Source organism: Tachypleus tridentatus, chromosome 12, assembly GCF_004210375.1.
Source record: "Tachypleus tridentatus isolate NWPU-2018 chromosome 12, ASM421037v1, whole genome shotgun sequence".
In the NCBI taxonomy this organism is placed as follows: domain Eukaryota; kingdom Metazoa; phylum Arthropoda; class Merostomata; order Xiphosura; family Limulidae; genus Tachypleus; species Tachypleus tridentatus.
This window is the reverse complement of record NC_134836.1, coordinates 126,399,465-126,427,370: the sequence shown is the minus strand read 5'-3', so window position 1 is coordinate 126,427,370 and position 27,906 is coordinate 126,399,465. Positions and strand designations below refer to the sequence as shown.

At 36.4% G+C, this 27,906-nt stretch overlaps 1 protein-coding gene across 3 annotated transcripts in view; it reads right to left on the bottom strand.

Moving 5' to 3' along the window:
* LOC143234632 (voltage-gated inwardly rectifying potassium channel KCNH2-like) overlaps positions 1-27,906 on the bottom strand; it is a 221,165-nt gene that overhangs the window by 58,628 nt on the left and 134,631 nt on the right. For all 3 annotated transcript variants that reach the window (XM_076472109.1, XM_076472110.1, XM_076472111.1), the window contains one exon: positions 9,363-9,586. In XM_076472109.1, the coding sequence (XP_076328224.1) occupies positions 9,363-9,586 (224 nt within the window). The remainder of the gene's footprint in view (positions 1-9,362; positions 9,587-27,906) is intronic.

Genomic DNA, 27,906 nt, shown 5'->3' with positions numbered 1-27,906 from the left:
TTTCAGTGTCAATTCCTCTTTAGGTTATTGCTGAGTTACCGGCGGCATTTTGCATAATTAAAATGTCTGTTTTTTTAAGCAGATTCAGTGTATAAATTTAATTAGTTAACAATTACCTTATCAGGGAAAAACAGGAAGAAAGCATGTAATGACTGTTAGCCTTCCTGTTCGCCCTGCCATAGAATCAAACAGGAACTTTCTTATTTGAAACACAGGATATAAATTATAAAAAACCAAGTAACTCAGGAATAACTTGATATCATATTGACTTAAATTATTAATTTTTCTATACCTTAAACAGATGACCACAGACCAGAATGGGCTCAACAGATAGCCCGATGTGGCTTTACTATACGAAAAACACAAAACACACACGCAGACCAGAAAACTACAAAAAAACTATTAACCCATCTGACCGACTTTAAACTATTACGCCCACTAGATGGCAGTATATATTCACACACCTGAGGTCTTCCTAGACAACTGTCTTTTTGCCGGTACATTGTTGTCATTTCGTCTCTCAAGCTAGAACTATCACTAAACTGTTCCGTCATATTCAACGTGACAACGCTTTTTCTCATCCTTTGAGAGGTCATGTAGTCATCGCGAATAGACGTCGTGTGGTCATCACGAAATGTCATCTTACATCTACTAAACACGTTGATGGTGCCCAACATAGTACTCACAATAACGTTGATTCTTTCTACCCTGTTATCACAATCACATTGATTCTTTCTACCCTGTTATCACAATCACGTTGATTCTATTTACCCTGTTATCACAATCACGTTGATTCGTAGATTTTTTATCGCGATCAGCATCATCGCCGCCATCTTTCCGATCCAAAGAAGTTCCTTGAGGATCCTCTTGAGGTTTATTATGGAATACATCTTGAATCTTGTCTTCTGATTCCAAAATACTTGCCTCATCTTGTAAATCAACTGGACTCCGCTAGCACTCTTTAACTGAAGCGCTGTGGTCAATTGTTTCACATGTTTCAAGATGGTACACCCATTTTCACACTTCCAGTCCCGTTCCTCGCTGTTCGTAAATTAAAGGTCAAATTCATCCGCTGAACGTCTGTTAATCACATCTCGGAACGACTTCCTTAAACGTTCTACGTCTTCACTAGACATATCTAGTTTTGACTAGAATAATTCAGTAAGTTTACAGAGGGTTATTTACTACCGAATGAAGTTTAAAGTGTGGAAAACCCTTTACTTGTAAACGTTATCACAGCTGCCAAAACACGCTAACCCAGTACAACAAATTTCCAGCTTCGAGTTCCTGGACGTTTTTCATCACCAGGTAAAGCTAGTACTCATACCTTAAGAACCTCACGAGCTATTCCAGAGTCTGCAGATCTTCTGTTATCTACCTAGATCAATCTAAGGCCGGTGGCACCACAGATGTAGTTGACGCGAGCCCTACGCCTCCTAGAACTTGTACATTAAGTTCTGCTAAATCGAAACATCTAATAAGGAAGACAGGCCTGCTTCTGCATGTCAAAAACACATCATAAAAAAAAAAACTTACTGACTTTTATCAATACAGTTTTATTTTGTTAGGTTAGAGAACAATGAATTAAATAGGAGAAGATATCGCCCAACTACACTTGGCTATCAATTTACTGACAAGTTTCGAAGTGCCTGAAAAAAGGGCAACATTTACCTCTCTGGAATTATTAAAAATTTAGAGATAAAAATATCGTTCAGCTTGAAGACAGCTGAAAACTGTTCTACATTCGTACACAGTGGACGTACGTATATTTGTTTGAAGTTAAGTACAAAGGTACACAATGGGCCATCTGTACCAAGAGTACTGATAACCAGTTTCTGGTGTTGTACTTCCGCAGCATGTCCCCGTACAACTGACGGGCGTGGACAGAGATACGTAGCTCTTAAATTCTAAGTGTGGCAGCAGCAGGATGTGGCTATTAAGATCCATGCGTAGTACCAGCAAATGAAAGTTGATATTAAAATCCATGGATCGTGTGTGACATCAGTAAGTGGATAGAGAAACGTGACTACTAAGTCCCGTGTGTGACATGAGCAAGTGGACAGAGGTGCATGGCTACTAAGTCCCGTGTGTGACACGAGCAAGTGGACAGAGGTAGATATTTACTGAGCGCCACCTGGTGTATGATACAGGAGGTCTGATCAAAACATTCTAAGACTTCTGTTACAGATGCCAGTACAGAAACAGTGAGCTTCACTGAAGTGTGTACAAAGTACAAATAGTGATCTACTCTACGAACAAGCCGTTTCACCAAACCTTATACCCGTGTTTAGACAGACGTATCTCTTGACAGATATATCTGTTGCCCCTGTTGTAATAAAAATGGACAGACAAGAAGAGCAACATGTCATCACCAAGTTTTGTGTGAACAATGGTAAAGAAGGAATCCTCTAAATGTTAATAACTGCCTTTGGTGATGACTGATTAAGTAAGGATATCATTTATCAGTAGATATAACGCTTCCAAGATGGCCGGGAATCGGTCAAAGATGACCGGGTGACCGTTGACATCGTCCACTGATAAAACGGTCACTAAAGTGAAAAACAGTTAATCAGGTCTTTTATAAAAAGGTCTTACTTCGCTTGAAGAAAACTTTAGAATAAACTGCCGCGAGCTGTGGGAGAATGGTCACCATGACAACCCCCCTTCACACACTCTGCTGTATCTGTTTAAGAATTTTTGCCAGAGAAAAACATTCTTCTGATACCACACCCCCCGTATTCTCCCGATCTTGCCCCGTGTGATTTTTGTCTGTCCCCAAAAACCAAAATTAAGTTATAAGAGATTTGATGACATTCCATAATAATGTGAAAACAAAACTTAGTTACATAAAAGCTGAAGACTTCCAGCATTGATTCTGAAAATGGCAGGAACTTTGGAACACGTGTGTATCAGCTCAGGGAAGTTACTTTGAAGGTGATAGCACATAACACTGATGTATGTACATTATTCTTCGAAATAAAAGTGAAGTCATAGAACTTTATAACCACACCTTGTGAAGTGAAAACACGAATTATCAACGGTATTACAAATATCATAATCCCCAATGACTCACCGGTTAGTTTGCAGGTTTATAACGATAAAAACCAAGTTTCGATACCTGTAGTAGGTATAGCACAGATAGCCCATTATGTAGCTTTACGATTAAAAACAAATAAACATTACAAATGGCACATGAACGACTTTATTTTACGTCAGTGATAAATCAACAAGTAATTATTATCGCGATGTTTAATCACTTGTTATCTTCTATTATATTCTATTATATCTCTGTGTGTATTTTTCCTTATAACAAAGACACATGGGGCTATCTGCCGAGTCCACCAGGGGAAATCTAACCCATGATTTTAGCATTGTAAATCCATAGACTTACCGCTGTACCAGCGTGGGTTTTCTATGAAAAGAACAAATACCATATCGTTAAACCTTTAATAATGAAGTTCATTACCATATATTTTTGTGTGTCAATAATCCTTGTTTACAGATATTTGTGTATGCGTCAACAAATCATCTTTAAACAGATATTTGTGTATGTGTCAACAGTCCTTGTTTAAAAGTTATTTTTCTGTGTCAACAGTCCTTGTTTAAAAGATATTTTTCTGTGTCAACAGTCCTTGTTTAAAAGATATTTTTCTGTGTCAACAGTCCTTGTTTAAAAGTTATTTTTCTGTGTCAACAATCCTTGTTTAAACAGGTATTTGATTCTTTACCTGTGTGAATGTACCCTCAATTCACATTCTATAATCTTTTGTTTTTTTTCTCTGATAGTTTGATCCAACACTGACGCTAGCTGCGGTTTGAATCTATTTATTCTATCTAATGTGTAAGATAGGACAACAAAGATTAATTATTAAGCGCATAAAAAAAGAATTACCAGGAAATTAAAAGTAATGACCAAGATATGGCAATAAGTGTTGAGAAATAATTAGGCACGTGGATCGTGCTCTTTTTGAAATTAAAACATGGTGTGCTAAGAAAAGAAATTCTTCGCTATTTATTTTATTATTTGTAAGTGTTCAACTGATTAACTCGTCCTTATTGTTCAACTGATCAACTCGTCCTTATTGTTCAACTGATTAACTCGTCCTTATTGTTCAACTGATTAACTCGTCCTTATTGTTCAACTGATCAACTCGTCCTTATTGTTCAACTGATCAACTCGTCCTTATTGTTCAACTGATTAACTCATCCTTATTGTTCAACTAATTAACTCATCCTTATTACACAAATAATACCATAATATGCGCACCCTATTACAGAAATAATACCATAACATGCGCACCCTTTAAATGGTTATAGCTGATAGTTATAATATTTACATATATAATAGAAAAATATAATCTTATATTTGTGAATCTACGGGATACGAACATTGTTATATGCTGGAAGCTATAGGATGAACTATAATATTCTACACGTTACAACATAATATCACTCATATTGATCTACGATAAACAGTCACACCAAAGTAAAGTTAAAGTTTGAGACAGGACTACAACTCTGCGTCTAAATTTTTACATCAGACTATAATTCTCTGCCTAAAGTTTTACACTGGACTATAACTCTGTTCCTAAATTTTACACCGGACTATAAATCTGTGCCTAAAGTTTTACACTGGTCTATAATTCTTTTCCTAAAGTTTTACACCAGACTATAACTCTGTGCCTAAAGTTTTACACTGGACTATAATTCTATTACTAAATTTTACACCAGAGTATAATTCTATGCCTAAAGTTTTATACCAGACTATAATTCTTTGCCTAAAGTTTTACACCGGAGTATAATTCTATGCCTAAACGTTTACACCGGTCTGTAATTCTACGCGTAACGTTTTACACCGGTCTGTAATTCTACGCGTAACGTTTTACACCGGTCTGTAATTCTACGCGTAACGTTTTACACAGAACTTTACTTCTATGCCTGAGGTTTATGATAAATTTTGTTCCAGTCAGTATATTAGTATTGTGTTCCTCCATCCTAAGCATATCTTTACTCTAATACTAGATTTATTTGTATTCATCAGTTGCCTAAAGGACAATGTCTCTCTCCCCTGTTCGTACAGTAAATAACAAAAACACACGCACTTTGGTCTATACCAGCTATAGAACCAGTAGAACAACGCCATCTTTTCGACATTGAAACATATGTATCAAAGTTTGCAGTCTTGTGTTGTATCTCTGTATTTTATTTATTTTGTAGGGTCATACGAACAACACGGTTATGTTGATGAATGAAAGGAAGGCCACTTCATTATTGTTAGTAAAATATTAATGTAACTATTGTGATCTGTATCTTTTGTGGTCCAGTGTTTGTTCGTAATTAATCACAAAGCTGCACGAGGGGCTATCTGTACTCCGCCCACCACGGTATCGAAACCCGGTTATAATGTTACGATCAATCCCACAATTCGTTGGTAAAATAGTAGTCCAAGAGTTGGCGGTGGGTAGTGATGACTTGCTGCCTTTCCTCTAGCCTTACACTACTAAATTAGGGACAGCTAATGCAAATAGCCCTCGTGTAGCTTTTCGCAAAATTCAAAAAACAAACAATACCTCAAGGGAGAAATTAGAAAACCCATTTCAGTTACTTTCTAGTAATTTTCTTCTGCCAGATAGTTAGGGCACTCGAATTGTAATCTGAGGGTCGCGGGTTCGAATCTCCGTCGCACCAAACATGCTCGTCTTTTCAGCCGTGGGGGCATTGATTTGGCGGTGGGTGACAATGACTAACTGCTTTATCTCTCGTCTACACCATTAAATTAGAGACGGCTAGCCCCTGTGTACCATTGCTCAAAATTCAAAAAACATACCTTAGTGATGCAATCCATCAGAGCCCAGACCTCGGAATCTGAGTTGGTATTACGTCCTCTCTCTATAGTAAAATAATCGATTAAGTTCCTCCGTGCACAACTGTGATCACGACGCTGTTGTTAACTGTTAGTCGATAAACTATTGCACTGTACTCGTTAAAATTCTCCTGTTTATTACACGCATGGACTATACTTGGAATCTGGAATCACCTACATATAAGTTTGGTAAATTCATCATTGCTTTAATAAGTAGATGTCTTTTGGAATAGGGGCACACATGGATTTGTGTAGTTTGGTAAATAATACGACGCACAAAGTAAGTAAATCTAATTTAAGCATTTCAAATTCGGTTAGTAAAATACATATAACTAAGACAATGGAAGTTATATCTAATAAAATAATTACTACAGTATTCACATATTCGAATTTTGTCGCAAAAGATCCACATTCAAACTGTGTGAAATTTCTGTAAGTAAAGATTTATATTGTTTCAATATTCCTAAAGAAACAAAGTTTACTTACTTTATGTTTTATAGCGACACTAATGTTAAAGTGTTTCAAGGCCTCGTCGAGGGTGAATACAGCAGATATAGTGTAGTAACGGATATGTTATTATACACTCACTTATCCACTCAGATGTTCTTATAAATATTTTTTGCAGAAGAGATAATGTGTGTATTTAATGTTCTGGATACAAAATACGGTTAAGTAATGTCATGTGTATCTCAGGACGGCTGGTATGGCAAGTTTTACTAATAAAACAGAAAATAACCTGAATATGACCTAAGAAGGCCGAAACGTTGTTCTTTGCTTTATCAGTAAAAGTAGTAATACCCATACCAGCCGTCTTGAGATACATTTTTAATTCAAGTGGGTTTCTCGTCATCACGAATAACGTAATGTTATGTTTTTGATAAATAAATATAATTAAACCGCATCATTCTGTGCAGCAGTAATTAAGGCCGAACAGATGTAAAAAGAAACACAAAAGAAACGTAATTTCCTTTTAATCCAAACTAGTTTGATGTCAACCTTTAAAGAGATAAATATTAAGTCTTACGTACAAATATATGTATATGTTATGACCTGTTTTAACCACTTGCAGTACAACACGATGGTGTATTTCCTGTCATTCAGTAGACCCTAAAATAACGTTACCTAAGAGGCATTTAATGCTGCAATCTACACTGTCGTGACATCGGTAACACGTGCACATGCCATCTAGACAAATTACGCATTATTTAGGTCACAACACAGTATGACATACGGACTTCAAAAGCAAAAAATAAAAAGACTTATTGCTTTTAATTTTGGTTTTGTTTTCTGTTGAAACCGAACACTTTCGAAGACCTCGCGGAAGTACATGCAGTGCACAAGTTATTTTTTTAATAACTAAATTACTTATCAGTGTTCAAAGGGTTTGGTAAACACGTGCTTATTTAGGTTGTCAGTAGATCGCTGAATGTTTATTTTTGTCTTTTGACAAACATGATTGTGCGCATTCAACACATTGGGACGTAAAAAACTGGCCATTTAATGCATTCTTCATTTTGAGTATTTTTATAAATTTACATAAAGCTTGTATTATTAGTGACATGACATGATTTCTATACCGACGCTACTAACAAAGCTATGTTTCTCACAAAGTCTAAAAGAAATAAGTTAAGTCAAGATTTCATAATATTTTGTGCAGCACTTTAGACCTAACACACTAAGCCTAAACATCAAAATCTCGTTGATTGTACTTTTTTATCCGACAGCTTAAACAAAAAAACGAAGTCGGACAAAGCAAAAACAAACAAACTACTAACTAATAGGGTGTTTATGCTATAAACCTTAGATAATGTATAAATCTAAGTGGTTGTGGGGAAACGCTTGTTACTGTTGTTTCTAAATAATCTAAAAACAATATTAAATAAAAAGGATTCGTCTGTTATTGTTAAGCCTAAATCTGCAATAAATAAATGTATCTTAAGTATCAAGACTAATGCGTTAATTAATTTAAATAAAAATTACTGTTATTTGGGTAGTATTTAGAAGCGCCACCTATTGATAACGCTTAAGTTCAAAACGAATGCATGGAGGAGTGTTTAAGGCCGATAATCAACAAAGAATGTACAACTCAATTAAAAATTAGTGCTGATACAATATCAACTCTTCTTATTATAGATTGGATATTATTATAACACGGTCCTATCGATTATAACCAATGGAAAACCGTTAAAAGGTAAATTTAAATGCCATTAAACACACAATTATCTTTATTTGTGTTTTGACCATTGAAGAATAAACGTAATTATTTTGCAGTACTTTGAAAAACGGGCAGTTAAATATGTTCACAAAGAAGAAATGTAAATATAAATATTAAAATACGTTTTTACAAGCACATGTTACTCCAGTCTCGTGTGGTTCTGACACGTATTTAAGTTCCTTTTCTTTGGCTATGTACTTAGGTTTGAGGGAAGACTGGTGGAGTTTCTGAAAATAAAATCGAAGAAAGTAATGCGAGAAAGAAGTGAAGGCTCGTTTACACTGATGGAAGTAGAAGTTTAAATCAGGAACTGGAAGAACAGAGAAGAATGGATAGCTAGTCTTCCAAACGGAGGACTCCATGGTGGACATCCTACCTTCAGCAACAATATGTTACTTTACTTTACATAAAACAATGTTAATATGTTTGATTCAAAAAGAAACAACAACAGTTGTTACCTCCTGAAACTTACACTTCCACAACAACTCAAACCAACATGTGAAAACACTTCTCAACCACTGCAACAACTCAAACCTGGGCTCGATGTTGTAGCTTAGATATTTTATCGATGAACGTAAATGAAAAGAAACAACATTTTAATATATTAAAAATGTTTCTTATTTCTAGAGAAAAGAGTCAACATTCCTCACAAACAGAGATATTTCTAACTAGAGTAACGAACGTTTGGAAGAGAACTACATTAGCTGTGTATCTCAGTAATAAACAATATCAGTTATTTTTCTACAAAACAAAAGGAAGACATCGTAAAAAGATCAATAACTACTCTAAAGCAGGAAAGTGTATGCTATGAATATTTCAAACAATTCACGTTAGGCGAACTTTAAGCCTAAGAAGACTAAGGACTTCTTTTTTTTTTTAAGAATTGTTTTCGCGGTTAAAAGAAATAATTTAAAGAAAAAAACATTATCAAACCTTCTTATTTTTAAGGGTTAACGTACAACACGCCGATAGTAAAGGTTAGTTTCCATATACTATTTAAAACACGTTGAAGGTTAGGTTTCAGACATTACGTACAACTCAGTAATAATAAGGGTTAACTCTCATATACCACATTAATAACAACGGCTGATTTTTATACATCACGTGCAATACGTTAATAATCGTTAGTTTGCACACATTACGTTAATATTAAGGTTCAGGTTTACACATTATGTATAACAGAATAATCAGCATCCGATATTTACACAGCGAACTATGTCTGTCTTCTGAAAACAGGGAACTGCATCCCAAACCACAGAAAAATGAACGGAGGAATAACCTCACCTGCGCAACTTTTTCTCCAACATGGTGTTTACTGTGGGCCTGCATCTCTTTCAGGAACTTGGACGTTGTCGAAGAGTGGCTGTTTTCTTTTTGTTTGGCGTTATTCTCAGAAATCATGTTACTCAGAGACGGTGACCGAGCCCGCTGATGCTGTGACCGGTACCTAGACAGGTCTGAGTCTGAAGAGGCGTTCGGAAGTGGCTTAATGAGGTTGTTAGCTGTTGCTGTAAAATAAAAAAATTATGGTGTCGAATAAATCGGAGTTTAAATATGACATCACAAACGTAATGTTAGAGAAGTGGACGAAGAACAATAATTATATGGATTGCAAGAAATCCCCTTCACTTCATTTTGTGAAATTAGCTTTTATCGGTGTGTTATCGGACTCTGTAATTACGCTTGTTGGCGTTAGCGAATAGTAGTTGTATCGCCTGTTGATTAGAGCACTCGACTCACAGTCTGCGGGTTACGGGATCGTAACCCGACGTAAAACATGATCGCTTTCTCATTCCTAGAGGCGTTGTAATTTGTGGTCAATCCCATTATTCGTTGATAAAAGACAGATCAAGAGTTGGGGATGAGCGCTGAGAATCTGTTCTTTTCCTCTGGTCAGCAGTTGAAAATTAGAGCCAGTGGCTTTGCTGTTTAGTGACAATTGGTTAGAATGGTAAAGACATAAGAGGTTCCTAAAACAGTCAAAACAGCCAGTAATACACAGAAGAAGGTTAATAATGGGTAAAAAGTAGAAGTGTTTTTTTTCCGATGACTTATCATATTTATAAAGTTGCCTAACCCCTCAAGATATTCACGATAATATTTTGGTGTTTAATTGTGTGGCTAAGCCTTTTTTTACACACAGCTACGCACGAATTGTGCAGCCATAAAATTAATTCGCGCACTTATAATAGTTTATTATTACACGTTTCCCCCAGTGGCACAGCAATATACCTGCAGACTCGCACTGTTAGAAACCGGGTTTCGATACTCATGGTGGGCAGAGCACAGATAGCCCATTTTGTAGCTGTGTTCTAAACAATCAATCAATAAACCACTACACACTCCCCAAAGGAAATAAACAAGTTTTAACATTGCTCAGTGTACATAAATTATTCCATATAAAAACTACTGTCACTCGTATAGTGCTGCGTCACTCGAAACTACTTAAAACTATCAACTGATGAAAGAATAGTAAAAACTAAATAATTTTTACGAGGTTTCCCCCTCTATTCCATCAAATAGATGGGCTGTCGATAAGCATGTGCAGCGATAACCTTTCCTTTGAATAGCCAGTTTCATGTAAAAATTGGACTTTTTACCGAATATTATTCAAATGGTAAAATATGTGTTATTTTAATATATCACTAGATCAGTGATAAATATTTGTTTAAATCGAGGTTGATTATATGGGTAATTACAAAGGACGAAACTGGGATTATTGTCACGGGATTAACAGTTATTGCAGGTTAGACCTTGCTGTCGAGTATGTTAATAAAAAATTAGTCTTACTGTCCATTATTGTAGCTAGATTAAATAAGGTTGTTGTTAGGGTTAATCTCACTGTCCATTATTGTAGCTAGATTAAATAAGGTTGCTGTTAGGGTTAATCTTACTGTCCATTATTGTAGTTAGATTAAATAAGGTTGTTGTTAGGGTTAATCTTACTGTCCATTATTGTAGATGGATTAGATAAGGTTGTTGTTAGGGTTAATCTTACTGTCCATTATTGTAGATGGATTAGATAAGGTTGTTGTTAGGGTTAATTTTACTGTCCATTATTGTAGATGGATTAGATAAGGTTGTTGTTAGGGTTAATTTTACTGTCCATTATTGTAGATGGATTAGATAAGGTTGTTGTTAGGGTTAATCTTACTATCCATTATTGTAGATGGATTAGATAAGGTTGTTGTTAGGGTTAAGTTTAATCTTACTGTCCATTATTGTAGGTGGATAAGATAAGGTTGTTGTTAGTGTTAATTTTACTGTCCATTATTGTAGATGGATTAGATAAGGTTGTTGTCAGGGTTAATCTTACTGTCCATTATTGTAGATGGATTAGATAAGGTTGTTGTTAGGGTTAATCTTACTGTTCATTATTGTAGATGGATTAGATAAAGTTGTTGTTAGGGTTAATTTTACTATCAATTATTGTAGTTAGATTAAATATGGTTGTTGTTAGGGTTAATCTTACTGTCCATTATTGTAGATGGATTAGATAAGGTTGTTGTTAGTGTTTATCTTACTGTCCATTATTGTAGATGGATTAGATAAGGTTGTTGTTAGGGTTAATCTTACTGTTCATTATTGTAGATGGATTAGATAAAGTTGTTGTTAGGGTTAATTTTACGATCCATTATTGTATTTAGATTAAATAAGGTTGTTGTTAGGGTTAACCTTACTGTCCATTATTGTAGATGGATTAGATAAGATTGTTGTTAGGGTTAATTTACTGTCCATTATTGTAGATGGATTAGATAAGGTTGTTGTTAGGGTTAATTTTACTGTCCATTATTGTAGATGGATTAGATAAGGATTCGATTTACTAACTAATATTTTGCTGGATTTGCTATTCTAATAATAAACATCAGTCTAATTGTAACTGGATATTAATTTCTGCTAGAGTTTTTCTTTCTCTACCATTTGATAACTTGGCAAGTTAGCAAGATTATGAGAGTTTGTTTACGTATTCTAGTTGTAAGTCCTGTCTCTACAATATCTACTGTAAGTCCTGTCTCTACAATATCTACTGTAAGTCCTGTCTCTACTATATCTACTGTACGTCCTTCTCTACTATATCTACTGTACGTCCTGTCTCTACTATATCTACTGTAAGTCCTGTCTGTACTATATCTACTGTAAGTCCTGTCTCTACAATATCTACTGTAAGTCCTGTCTCTACAATATCTACTGTAAGTCCTGTCTCTACTATATCTACTGAACGTCCTGTCTCTACTATATCTACTGTAAGTCCTGTCTGTACTATATCTACTGTAAGTCCTGTCTGTACTATATCTACTGTAAGTCCTGTCTCTACAATATCTACTGTAAGTCCTGTCTCTACAATATCTACTGTAAGTCCTGTCTGTACTATATCTACTGTAAGTCCTGTCTCTACTATATCTACTGTAAGTCCTGTCTCTACTATATCTACTGTAAGTCCTGTCTCTACTATATCTACTGTAAGTCCTGTCTCTACAATATCTACTGTAAGTCCTGTCTCTACTATATCTACTGTAAGTCCTTCTCTACTATATCTACTGTACGTCCTGTCTCTACTATATCTACTGTAAGTCCTGTCTGTACTATATCTACTGTAAGTCCTGTCTCTACAATATCTACTGTAAGTCCTGTCTCTACTATATCTACTGTAAGTCCTGTCTATACTATATCTACTTTAAGTCCTGTCTCTACAATATCTACTGTAAGTCCTGTCTCTACTATATCTACTGTAAGTCCTGTCTCTACTATATCTACTGTAAGTCCTGTCTCTACAATATCTACTGTAAGTCCTGTCTCTACTATATCTACTGTAAGTCCTGTCTATACTATATCTACTTTAAGTCCTGTCTCTACAATATCTACTGTAAGTCCTGTCTCTACTATATCTACTGTAAGTCCTGTCTCTACTATATCTACTGTAAGTCCTGTCTCTACAATATCTACTGTAAATCCTGTCTCTAATATATCTACTGTAAGTCCTGTCTCTACTATATCTACTGTAAGTCCTGTCTCTACTATATCTACTGTAAGTCCTGTCTCTACAATATCTACTGTAAGTCCTGTCTATACTATATCTACTGTAAGTCCTGTCTGTACTATATCTACTGTAAGTCCTGTCTCTACAATATCTACTGTAAGTCCTGTCTCTACAATATCTACTGTAAATCCTGTCTCTACAATATCTACTGTAAGTCCTGTCTCTACTATATCTACTGTATGTCCTGTCTGTACTATATCTACTGTAAGTCCTGTCTCTACAATATCTACTGTAAGTCCTGTCTCTACTATATCTACTGTACGTCCTTCTCTACTATATCTACTGTACGTTCTGTCTCTACAATATCTACTGTAAGTCCTCTCTCTACTATATCTACTGTAAGTCCTCTCTCTACTATATCTACTGTAAGTCCTGTCTGTACTATATCTACTGTAAGTCCTGTCTGTACTATATCTACTGTAAGTCCTGTCTCTACTACATCTACCGTAAGTCCTGTCTGTACTACATCTACTGTAAGTCCTGTCTGTACTACATCTACTGTAAGTCCTGTCTGTACTATATCTACTGTAAGTCCTGTCTGTACTATATCTACTGTAAGTCCTGTCTCTACTATATCTACTGTAAGTCCTGTCTGTACTATATCTACTGTAAGTCCTGTCTCTACTATATCTACTGTACGTCCTTCTCTACTATATCAACTGTAAGTCCTGTCTGTACTATATCTACTGTAAATCCTGTCTCTACAATATCTACTGTAAGTCCTGTCTCTACTATATCTACTGTAAGTCCTGTCTATACTATATCTACTTTAAGTCCTGTCTCTACAATATCTACTGTAAGTCCTGTCTCTACTATATCTACTGTAAGTCCTGTCTCTACTATATCTACTGTAAGTCCTGTCTCTACTATATCTACTGTAAGTCCTGTCTCTACAATATCTACTGTAAGTCCTGTCTCTACTATATCTACTGTACGTCCTTCTCTACTATATCTACTGTACGTCCTGTCTGTACTATATCTACTGTAAGTCCTGTCTCTACAATATCTACTTTAAGTCCTGTCTCTACTATATCTACTGTAAGTCCTGTCTATACTATATCTACTGTAAGTCCTGTCTGTACTATATCTTCTGTAAGTCCTGTCTCTACTACATCTACTGTAAGTCCTGTCTCTACTACATCTACTGTAAGTCCTGTCTGTACTACATCTACTGTAAGTCCTGTCTGTACTATATCTACTGTAAGTCCTGTCTGTACTATATCTACTGTAAGTCCTGTCTGTACTATATCTACTGTAAGTCCTGTCTCTACTATATCTACTGTACGTCCTTCTCTACTATATCTACTGTACGTCCTGTCTCTACAATATCTACTGTAAGTCCTGTCTGCACTATATCTACTGTAAGTCCTGTCTCTACTATATCTACTGTAAGTCCTGTCTCTACAATATCTACTGTAAGTCCTGTCTCTACAATATCTACTGTAAGTCCTGTCTCTACTATATCTACTGTAAGTCCTGTCTCTACTATATCTACTGCAAGTCCTGTCTTTACAATAGCTACTGCAAGTCCTGTCTCTACTATATCTACTGTACGTCCTGTCTCTACAATATCTACTGTACGTCCTGTCTCTACAATATCTACTGTACGTCCTGTCTCTACTATACCTACTGTACGTCCTGTCTCTACAATATCTACTGTACGTCCTGTCTCTACTATATCTACTGTAAGTCCTGTCTGTACTATATCTACTGTACGTCCTGTCTCTACAATATCTACTGTAAGTCCTGTCTGTACTATATCTACTGTAAGTCCTGTCTCTACTATATCTACTGTAAGGCCTGTCTGTACTATATCTACTGTAAGTCCTGTCTCTACTATATCTACTGTAAGTCTTGTCTCTACTATATCTACTGTAAGTCCTGTCTCTAATATATCTACTGTAAGTCCTGTCTCTACAATATCTACTGTAAGTCCTGTCTCTACAATATCTACTGTAAGTCCTGTCTCTACTATATCTACTGTAAGTCCTGTCTCTACAATATCTACTGTAAGTCCTGTCTCTACTATATCTACTGAAAGTCCTGTCTGCACCATATCTACTGTAATTCCTGTCTGTACCATATCTACTGTAAGTCCTATCTCTACTATATCTACTGTAAGTCCTGTCTCTACTATATCTACTGTACGTCCTTCTCTACTATATCTACTGTACGTCCTTCTCTATTATATCTACTGTAAGTCCTGTCTCTACTATATCTACTGTAAGTCCTGTCTCTACTATATCTACTGTAAGTCCTGTCTCTACAATATCTACTGTAAGTCCTGTCTCTACAATATCTACTGTACGTCCTTCTCTACTATATCTACTGTACGTCCTGTCTCTACTATATCTACTGTAAGTTCTCTCTGTACTATATCTACTGTAAGTCCTGTCTCTACAATATCTACTGTAAGTCCTGTCTCTACTATATCTACTGTAAGTCCTGTCTCTACTATATCTACTGTAAGTCCTGTCTATACTATATATCCTTTAAGTCCTGTCTCTACAATATCTACTGTAAGTCCTGTCTCTACAATATCTACTGTAAGTCCTGTCTCTACTATATCTACTGTAAGTCCTGTCTCTACTATATCTACTGTAAGTCCTGTCTCTACAATATCTACTGTAAGTCCTGTCTCTACTATATCTACTGTAAGTCCTGTCTCTACAATATCTACTGTAAGTCCTGTCTCTACTATATCTACTGTAAGTCCTGTCTCTACTATATCTACTGTAAGTCCTGTCTCTACTATATCTACTGTAAGTCCTGTCTATACTATATCTACTGTAAGTCCTGTCTGTACTATATCTACTGTAAGTCCTGTCTGTACTATATCTACTGTAAGTCCTGTCTCTACAATATCTACTGTAAGTCCTGTCTCTACTATATCTACTGTAAGTCCTGTCTCTACTATATCTACTGTAAGTCCTGTCTCTACTATATCTACTGTAAGTCCTTCTCTACTATATCTACTGTAAGTCCTTCTCTACAATATCTACTGTAAGTCCTGTCTGTACTATATCTACTGTAAGTCCTGTCTCTACAATATCTACTGTAAGTCCTGTCTCTACTATATCAACTGTAAGTCCTGTCTCTACTATATCTACTGTAAGTCCTGTCTCTACAATATCTACTGTAAATCCTGTCTATACTATATCTACTGTAAGTCCTGTCTCTACTATATCTACTGTAAGTTCTCTCTGTACTATATCTACTGTAAGTCCTGTCTCTACAATATCTACTGTAAGTCCTGTCTCTACTATATCTACTGTAAGTCCTGTCTCTACAATATCTACTGTAAGTCCTGTCTCTACTATATCTACTGTAAGTCCTGTCTCTACTATATCTACTGTACGTCCTGTCTCTACAATATCTACTGTACGTCCTGTCTCTACTATATCTACTGTACGTCCTGTCTCTACAATATCTACTGTAAGTCCTGTCTCTACTATATCTACTGTAAGTCCTGTCTCTAATATATCTACTGTAAGTCCTGTCTCTACAATATCTACTGTAAGTCCTGTCTGTACCATATCTACTGTAAGTCCTATCTCTACTATATCTACTGTAAGTCCTGTCTCTACTATATCTACTGTACGTCCTTCTCTACTATATCTACTGTACGTCCATCTCTACTATATCTACTGTAAGTCCTGTCTCTACTATATCTACTGTAAGTCCTGTCTCTACAATATCTACTGTAAGTCCTGTCTGCACTATATCTACTGTAAGTCCTATCTCTACTATATCTACTGTAAGTCCTGTCTCTACTATATCTACTGTACGTCCTTCTCTACTATATCTACTGTAATGTCCTTCTCTACTATATCTACTGTAATGTCCATCTCTACTATATCTACTGTAAGTCCTGTCTCTACTATATCTACTGTAAGTCCTGTCTCTACAATATCTACTGTAAGTCCTGTCTGCACTATATCTACTGTACGTCCTTCTCTACTATATCTACTGTACGTCCTTCTCTACTATATCTACTGTAAGTCCTGTCTCTACTATATCTACTGTAAGTCCTGTCTCTACAATATCTACTGTAAGTCCTGTCTGCACTATATCTACTGTAAGTCCTGTCTCTACTATATCTACTGTAAGTCCTGTCTCTACTATATCTACTGTAAGTCCTGTCTATACTATATCTACTTTAAGTCCTGTCTCTACAATATCTACTGTAAGTCCTGTCTCTACTATATCTACTGTAAGTCCTGTCTCTACTATATCTACTGTAAGTCCTGTCTCTACAATATCTACTGTAAGTCCTGTCTCTACTATATCTACTGTACGTCCTTCTCTACTATATCTACTGTACGTCCTGTCTGTACTATATCTACTGTTAGTCCTGTCTCTACTATATCTACTGTAAGTCCTGTCTGTACTATATCTACTGTAAGTCCTGTCTCTACTATATCTACTGTAAGGCCTGTCTGTACTATATCTACTGTAAGTCCTGTCTCTACTATATCTACTGTAAGTCCTGTCTCTACAATATCTACTGTAAGTCCTGTCTGTACTATATCTACTGTATGTCCTCTCTCTACTATATCTACTGCAAGTCCTGTCTGTACTATATCTACTGTAAGTGCTCTCTCTAATATATCTACTGTAAGTCCTGTCTATACTACATCTACTGTAAGTACTGTCTGTACTACATCTACTGTAAGTCTTGTCTGTACTATATCTACTGTAAGTCCTGTCTCTACTATATCTACTGTAAGTCCTGTCTCTACTATATCTACTGTACGTCCTTCTCTACTATATCTACTGTACGTCCTGTCTATACAATATCTACTGTAAGACCTGTCTGTACTATATCTACTCTAAGTCCTGTCTCACAATATCTACTGTAAGTCCTGTCTCTACTATATCTACTGTACGTCGTGTCTCTACAAAATCTATTGTACGTCCTGTCTCTACAATATCTACTGTACGTCCTGTCTCTACTATATCTACTGTACGTCCTGTCTCTACAATATCTACTGTACGTCCTGTCTCTACTATATCTACTGTAAGTCCTGTCTGTACTATATCTACTGTAAGTCCTGTCTCTACAATATCTACTGTAAGTCCTGTCTCTACAATATCTACTGTAAGTCCTGTCTCTACTATACCTACTGTAAGTCCTGTCTGTACCATATCTACTGTAAGTCCTGTCTGTACCATATCTACTGTAAGTCCTGTCTGTACCATATCTACTGTAAGTCCTGTCTGTAGTATATCTACTGTAAGTCCTGTCTCTACTATATCTACTGTACGTCCTTTTCTAGTATATCTACTGTACGTCCTGTCTCTACAATATCTACTGTAAGTCCTGTCTCTACTATATCTACTGTACGTCCTGTCTCTACAATATCTACTGTAAGTCCTGTCTCTACTATATCTACTGTAAGTCCTGTCTCTACAATATCTACTGTACGTCCTGTCACTACTATATCTACTGTACGTCCTGTCTCTACAATATCTACTGTAAGTCCTGTCTCTGCAATATCTACTGTAAGTCCTGTCTCTACTATATCTACTGTAAGTTCTGTCTGTACTATATCTACTGTAAGTCGTGTCTCTACAATATCTACTGTAAGTCCTGTCTCTACTATATCTACTGTACGTCGTGTCTCTACTATATCTACTGTACGTCCTGTCTCTACAATATCTATTGTACGTCCTGTCTCTACAATATCTACTGTACGTCCTGTCTCTACTATATCTACTGTACGTCCTGTCTCTACTATATCTACTGTAAGTCCTGTCTGTACTATATCTACTGTAAGTCCTGTCTCTACAATATCTACTGTAAGTCCTGTCTCTACAATATCTACTGTAAGTCCTGTCTGTACCATATCTAATGTAAGTCCTATCTGTACCATATCTACTGTAAGTCCTGTCTCTACAATATCTACTGTAAGTCCTGTCTGTACCATATCTACTGTAAGTCCTGTCTGTACCATATCTACTGTAAGTCCTGTCTCTACTATATCTACTGTAAGTCCTGTCTCTACTATATCTACTGTACGTCCTGTCTCTACAATATCTACTGTAAGTCCTGTCTTTACTATATCTACTGTAAGTCATGTCTGTACTATATCTACTGTAAGTCCTGTCTCTACTATATCTACTGTAAGTCCTGTCTCTACAATATCTACTGTAAGTCCTGTCTCTACAATATCTACTGTAAGTCCTGTCTGTACTATATCTACTGTAAGTCCTGTCTCTACTATATCTACTGTACGTCCTTCTCTACTATATCTACTGTACGTCCTATCTCTACTATATCTACTGTACGTCCTGTCTCTACAATATCTACTGTAAGTCCTGTCTGTACTATATCTACTGTAAGTCCTGTCTCTACTATATCTACTGTAAGTCCTGTCTCTACTATATCTACTGTAAGTCCTGTCTCTACAATATCTACTGTAAGTCCTGTCTCTACTATATCTACTGTAAGTCCTGTCTATACTATATCTACTGTAAGTCCTGTCTGTACTATATCTACTGTAAGTCCTGTCTCTACAATATCTACTGTAAGTCCTGTCTCTACTATATCTACTGTAAGTCCTGTCTCTACAATATCTACTGTAAGTCCTGTCTCTACTATATCTACTGTACGTCCTTCTCTACTATATCTACTGTACGTCCTGTCTCTACTATATCTACTGTAAGTCCTGTCTGTACTATATCTACTGTAAGTCCTGTCTCTACAATATCTACTGTAAGTCCTGTCTCTACTATATCTACTGTAAGTCCTGTCTATACTATATCCACTTTAAGTCCTGTCTCTACAATATCTACTGTAAGTCCTGTCTCTACTATATCTGCTGTAAGTCCTGTCTCTACTATATCTACTGTAAGTCCTGTCTCTACAATATCTACTGTAAGTCCTGTCTCTACTATATCTACTGTAAGTCCTGTCTATACTATATCTACTGTAAGTCCTGTCTCTACAATATCTACTGTAAGTCCTGTCTCTACTATATCTACTGTAAGTCCTGTCTCTACTATATCTACTGTAAGTCCTGTCTCTACAATATCTACTGTAAATCCTGTCTCTAATATATCTACTGTAAGTCCTGTCTCTACTATATCTACTGTAAGTCCTGTCTCTACTATATCTACTGTAAGTCCTGTCTCTACAATATCTACTGTAAGTCCTGTCTATACTATATCTACTGTAAGTCATGTCTGTACTATATCTACTGTAAGTCCTGTCTCTACAATATCTACTGTAAGTCCTGTCTCTACAATATCTACTGTAAGTCCTGTCTCTACTATATCTACTGTATGTCCTGTCTGTACTATATCTACTGTAAGTCCTGTCTCTACAATATCTACTGTAAGTCCTGTCTCTACTATATCTACTGTAAGTCCTGTCTCAACTATATCTACTGTACGTCCTTCTCTACTATATCTACTGTACGTCCTGTCTCTACAATATCTACTGTAAGTCCTCTCTCTACTATATCTACTGTAAGTCCTGTCTGTACTATATCTACTGTAAGTCCTGTCTGTACTATATCTACTGTAAGTCCTGTCTCTACTACATCTACTGTAAGTCCTGTCTGTACTACATCTACTGTAAGTCCTGTCTGTACTACATCTACTGTAAGTCCTGTCTGTACTATATCTACTGTAAGTCCTGTCTGTACTATATCTACTGTAAGTCCTGTCTCTACTATATCTACTGTAAGTCCTGTCTGTACTATATCTACTGTAAGTCCTGTCTCTACTATATCTACTGTACGTCCTTCTCTACTATATCTACTGTACGTCCTGTCTCTACTATATCTACTGTAAGTCCTGTCTGTACTATATCTACTGTAAATCCTGTCTCCACAATATCTACTGTAAGTCCTGTCTCTACTATATCTACTGTAAGTCCTGTCTATACTATATCTACTTTAAGTCCTGTCTCTAAAATATCTACTGTAAGTCCTGTCTCTACTATATCTACTGTAAGTCCTGTCTCTACTATATCTACTGTAAGTCCTGTCTCTACTATATCTACTGTAAGTCCTGTCTCTACAATATCTACTGTAAGTCCTGTCTCTACTATATCTACTGTACGTCCTTCTCTACTATATCTACTGTACGTCCTGTCTGTACTATATCTACTGTAAGTCCTGTCTCTACAATATCTACTTTAAGTCCTGTCTCTACAATATCTACTGTAAGTCCTGTCTCTACTATATCTACTGTATGTCCTGTCTATACTATATCTACTGTAAGTCCTGTCTGTACTATATCTACTGTTAGTCCTGTCTCTACTACATCTACTGTAAGTCCTGTCTCTACTACATCTACTGTAAGTCCTTCTCTACAATATCTACTGTAAGTCCTGTCTGTACTATATCTACTGTAAGTCCTGTCTCTACAATATCTACTGTAAGTCCTGTCTCTACTATATCTACTGTAAGTCCTGTCTCTACTATATCTACTGTAAGTCCTGTCTCTACAATATCTACTGTAAGTCCTGTCTCTACAATATCTACTGTAAGTCCTGTCTATACTATATCTACTGTAAGTCCTGTCTCTACTATATCTACTGTAAGTTCTCTCTGTACTATATCTACTGTAAGTCCTGTCTCTACAATATCTACTGTAAGTCCTGTCTCTACTATATCTACTGTAAGTCCTGTCTATACTATATATACTTTAAGTCCTGTCTCTACAATATCTACTGTAAGTCCTGTCTCTACTATATCTACTGTAAGTCCTGTCTCTACTATATCTACTGTAAGTCCTGTCTCTACAATATCTACTGTAAGTCCTGTCTCTACTATATCTACTGTACGTCCTGTCTCTACAATATCTACTGTAAGTCCTGTCTCTACTATATCTACTGTATGTCCTGTCTCTAATATATCTACTGTAAGTCCTGTCTCTACAATATCTACTGTAAGTCCTGTCTGTACCATATCTACTGTAAGTCCTATCTCTACTATATCTACTGTAAGTCCTGTCTCTACTATATCTACTGTACGTCCTTCTCTACTATATCTACTGTACGTCCTTCTCTACTATATCTACTGTACGTCCATCTCTACTATATCTACTGTAAGTCCTGTCTCTACTATATCTACTGTAAGTCCTGTCTCTACAATATCTACTGTAAGTCCTGTCTGCACTATATCTACTGTAAGTCCTATCTCTACTATATCTACTGTAAGTCCTGTCTCTACTATATCTACTGTACGTCCTTCTCTACTATATCTACTGTACGTCCTTCTCTACTATATCTACTGTACGTCCATCTCTACTATATCTACTGTAAGTCCTGTCTCTACTATATCTACTGTAAGTCCTGTCTCTACAATATCTACTGTAAGTCCTGTCTGCACTATATCTACTGTACGTCCTTCTCTACTATATCTACTGTACGTCCTTCTCTACTATATCTACTGTACGTCCTTCTCTACTATATCTACTGTACGTCCTTCTCTACTATATCTACTGTAAGTCCTGTCTCTACTATATCTACTGTAAGTCCTGTCTCTACAATATCTACTGTAAGTCCTGTCTGCACTATATCTACTGTAAGTCCTGTCTCTACTATATCTACTGTAAGTCCTGTCTCACTATATCTACTGTAAGTCCTGTCTATACTATATCTACTTTAAGTCCTGTCTCTACAATATCTACTGTAAGTCCTGTCTCTACTATATCTACTGTAAGTCCTGTCTCTACTATATCTACTGTAAGTCCTGTCTCTACAATATCTACTGTAAGTCCTGTCTCTACTATATCTACTGTACGTCCTTCTCTACTATATCTACTGTACGTCCTGTGTGTACTATATCTACTGTAAGTCCTGTCTCTACTATATCTACTGTAAGTCCTGTCTGTACTATATCTACTGTAAGTCCTGTCTCTACTATATCTACTGTAAGGCCTGTCTGTACTATATCTACTGTAAGTCCTGTCTGTACAATATCTACTGTAAGTCCTGTCTCTACAATATCTACTGTAAGTCCTGTCTCTACTATATCTACTGTAAGTCCTGTCTGTACCATATCTACTGTAAGTCCTGTCTCTACAATATCTACTGTAAGTCCTGTCTGTACCATATCTACTGTAAGTCCTGTCTGTACCATATCTACTGTAAGTCCTGTCTCTACTATATCTACTGTAAGTCCTGTCTCTACTATATCTACTGTACGTCCTGTCTCTACAATATCTACTGTAAGTCCTGTCTTTACTATATCTACTGTAAGTCATGTCTGTACTATATCTACTGTAAGTCCTGTCTCTACTATATCTACTGTAAGTCCTGTCTCTACTATATCTACTGTAAGTCTTGTCTCTACTATAGCTACTGTAAGTCTTGTCTCTACTATATCTACTGTAAGTCCTGTCTGTACAATATCTACTGTAAGTCCTGTCTCTAATATATCTACTGTAAGTCCTGTCTCTACTATATCTACTGTAAGTCCTGTCTCTACAATATCTACTGTAAGTCCTGTCTCTACAATATCTACTGTAAGTCCTGTCTGTACTATATCTACTGTAAGTCCTGTCTCTACTATATCTACTGTACGTCCTTCTCTACTATATCTACTGTAATGTCCTATCTCTACTATATCTACTGTACGTCCTGTCTCTACAATATCTACTGTAAGTCCTGTCTGTACTATATCTACTGTAAGTCCTGTCTCTACTATATCTACTGTAAGTCATGTCTCTACTATATCTACTTTAAGTCCTGTCTCTACAATATCTACTGTAAGTCCTGTCTCTACTATATCTACTGTAAGTCCTGTCTATACTATATCTACTGTAAGTCCTGTCTGTACTATATCTACTGTAAGTCCTGTCTCTACAATATCTACTGTAAGTCCTGTCTCTACAATATCTACTGTAAGTCCTGTCTCTACTATATCTACTGTAAGTCCTGTCTCTACTATATCTACTGTAAGTCCTGTCTCTACTATATCTACTGTATGTCCTGTCTGTACTATATTCACTGTAAGTCCTGTCTCTACTATATCTACTGTAAGTTCTGTCTCTACTATATCTACTGTACGTCCTTCTCTACTATATCTACTGTACGTCCTGTCTCTACAATATCTACTGTAAGTCCTGTCTGTACTATATCTACTGTAAGTCCTCTCTCCACTATATCTACTGCAAGTCCTGTCTGTACTATATCTACTGTAAGTGCTCTCTCTACTATATCTACTGTAAGTCCTGTCTCTACTATATCTACTGTAAGTCCTGTCTGCACTATATCTACTGTAAGTCCTGTCTCTACAATAGCTACTGCAAGTCCTGTCTCTACTATATCTACTGTACGTCCTGTCTCTACTATATCTACTGTACGTCCTGTCTCTACAATATCTACTGTAAGTCCTGTCTCTACAATATCTACTGTAAGTCCTGTCTCTACTATATCTACTGTACGTCCTGTCTCTACAATATCTACTGTACGTCCTGTCACTACTATATCTACTGTACGTCCTGTCTCTACAATATCTACTGTAAGTCCTGTCTGTACTATATCTACTGTAAGTCCTGTCTCTACAATATCTACTGTAAGTCCTGTCTGTACTATATCTACTGTAAGTCCTGTCTCTACAATATCTACTGTAAGTCCTGTCTGTACCATATCTACTGTAAGTCCTGTCTCTACTATATCTACTGTACGTCCTTTTCTAGTATATCTACTGTAAGTCCTGTCTCTACAATATCTACTGTAAGTCCTGTCTCTACTATATCTACTGTACGTCCTTCTCTACTATATCTACTGTACGTCCTGTCTCTACAATATCTACTGTAAGTCCTGTCTGTACTATATCTACTGTAAGTCCTGTCTCTACTATATCTACTGTAAGTCATGTCTGTACTATATCTACTGTAATGTCCTTCTCTACTATATCTACTGTAATGTCCTGTCTCTACAATATCTACTGTAAGTCCTGTCTCTACAATATCTACTGTAAGTCCTGTCTCTACTATATCTACTGTAAGTCCTGTCTCTACTATATCTACTGTAAGTCCTGTCTGTACTATATCTACTGTAAGTCCTGTCTCTACTATATCTACTGTAAGGCCTGTCTGTACTATATCTACTGTACGTCCTGTCACTACTATATCTACTGTACGTCCTGTCTCTACAATATCTACTGTAAGTCCTGTCTCTACTATATCTACTGTAAGTCCTGTCTCTACTATATCTACTGTAAGTCCTGTCTCTACTATATCTACTGTAAGTCCTGTCTCTACAATATCTACTGTAAGTCCTGTCTCTACAATATGTACTGTAAGTCCTGTCTCTACAATATCTACTGTAAGTCCTGTCTCTACAATATCTACTGTAAGTCCTGTCTCTACTATATCTACTGTACGTCCTGTCTCTACAATATCTACTGTACGTCCTGTCACTACTATATCTACTGTACGTCCTGTCTCTACAATATCTACTGTAAGTTTTGTCTGTACTATATCTACTGTAAGTCCTGTCTCTACAATATCTACTGTAAGTCCTGTCTGTACTATATCTACTGTAAGTCCTGTCTCTACGATATCTACTGTAAGTCCTGTCTGTACGATATCTACTGTAAGTCCTGTCTGTACTATATCTACTGTAAGTCCTGTCTGTACTATATCTACTGTAAGTCCTGTCTCTACTATATCTACTGTAAGTCCTGTCTGTACCATATCTACTGTAAGTCCTGTCTCTACAATATCTACTGTAAGTCCTGTCTCTACTATATCTACTGTAAGTCCTGTCTCTACAATATCTACTGTAAGTCCTGCCTCTACTATATCTACTGTGAGTCCTGCCTCTACTATATCTACTGTAAGTCCTGTCTATACTATATCTACTTTAAGTCCTGTCTCTACAATATCTACTGTAAGTCCTGTCTCTACTATATCTACTGTAAGTCCTGTCTCTACTATATCTACTGTAAGTCCTGTCTCTACAATATCTACTGTAAGTCCTGTCTCTACTATATCTACTGTACGTCCTTCTCTACTATATCTACTGTACGTCCTGTGTGTACTATATCTACTGTAAGTCCTGTCTCTACTATATCTACTGTAAGTCCTGTCTGTACTATATCTACTGTAAGTCCTGTCTCTACTATATCTACTGTAAGTCCTGTCTGTACTATATCTACTGTAAGTCCTGTCTCTACAATATCTACTGTAAGTCCTGTCTCTACAATATCTACTGTAAGTCCTGTCTCTACTATATCTACTGTAAGTCCTGTCTGTACCATATCTACTGTAAGTCCTGTCTCTACAATATCTACTGTAAGTCCTGTCTGTACCATATCTACTGTAAGTCCTGTCTGTACTATATCTACTGTAAGTCCTGTCTCTACTATATCTACTGTAAGTCCTGTCTCTACTATATCTACTGTAAGTCCTGTCTCTACAATATCTACTGTAAGTCCTGTCTGTACTATATCTACTGTAAGTCCTGTCTCTACTATATCTACTGTAAGTCCTGTCTCTACTATATCTACTGTAAGTCCTGTCTCTACTATATCTACTGTAAGTCTTGTCTCTACTATATCTACTGTAAGTCCTGTCTGTACCATATCTACTGTAAGTCCTGTCTCTAATATATCTACTGTAAGTCCTGTCTCTACTATATCTACTGTAAGTCCTGTCTCTACAATATCTACTGTAAGTCCTGTCTCTACAATATCTACTGTAAGTCCTGTCTGTACTATATCTACTGTAAGTCCTGTCTCTACTATATCTACTGTAATGTCCTTCTCTACTATATCTACTGTAATGTCCCTGTCTCTACTATATCTACTGTACGTCCTGTCTCTACAATATCTACTGTAAGTCCTGTCTGTACTATATCTACTGTAAGTCCTGTCTCTACTATATCTACTGTAAGTCCTGTCTCTACTATATCTACTGTAAGTCCTGTCTCTACAATATCTACTGTAAGTCCTGTCTCTACTATATCTACTGTAAGTCCTGTCTATACTATATCTACTGTAAGTCCTGTCTGTACTATATCTACTGTAAGTCCTGTCTCTACAATATCTACTGTAAGTCCTGTCTCTACAATATCTACTGTAAGTCCTGTCTCTACAATATCTACTGTAAGTCCTGTCTCTACTATATCTACTGTAAGTCCTGTCTCTACTATATCTACTGTAAGTCCTGTCTCTACTATATCTACTGTATGTCCTGTCTGTACTATATTTACTGTAAGTCCTGTCTCTACTATATCTACTGTAAGTCCTGTCTCTACTATATCTACTGTAAGTCCTGTCTCTACTATATCTACTGTAAGTCCTGTCTCTACAATATCTACTGTAAGTCCTGTCTGTACTATATCTACTGTAAGTCCTCTCTCCACTATATCTACTGCAAGTCCTGTCTGTACTATATCTACTGTAAGTGCTCTCTCTACTATATCTACTGTAAGTCCTGTCTGTACCATATCTACTGTAAGTCCTGTCTCTACTATATCTACTGTAAGTCCTGTCTCTACTATATCTACTGTACGTCCTGTCTCTACAATATCTACTGTAAGTCATGTCTGTACTATATCTACTGTAAGTCCTGTCTCTACTATATCTACTGTAAGTCCTGTCTCTACTATATCTACTGTAAGTCTTGTCTCTACTATAGCTACTGTAAGTCTTGTCTCTACTATATCTACTGTAAGTCCTGTCTGTACAATATCTACTGTAAGTCCTGTCTCTAATATATCTACTGTAAGTCCTGTCTCTACTATATCTACTGTAAGTCCTGTCTCTACAATATCTACTGTAAGTCCTGTCTCTACAATATCTACTGTAAGTCCTGTCTGTA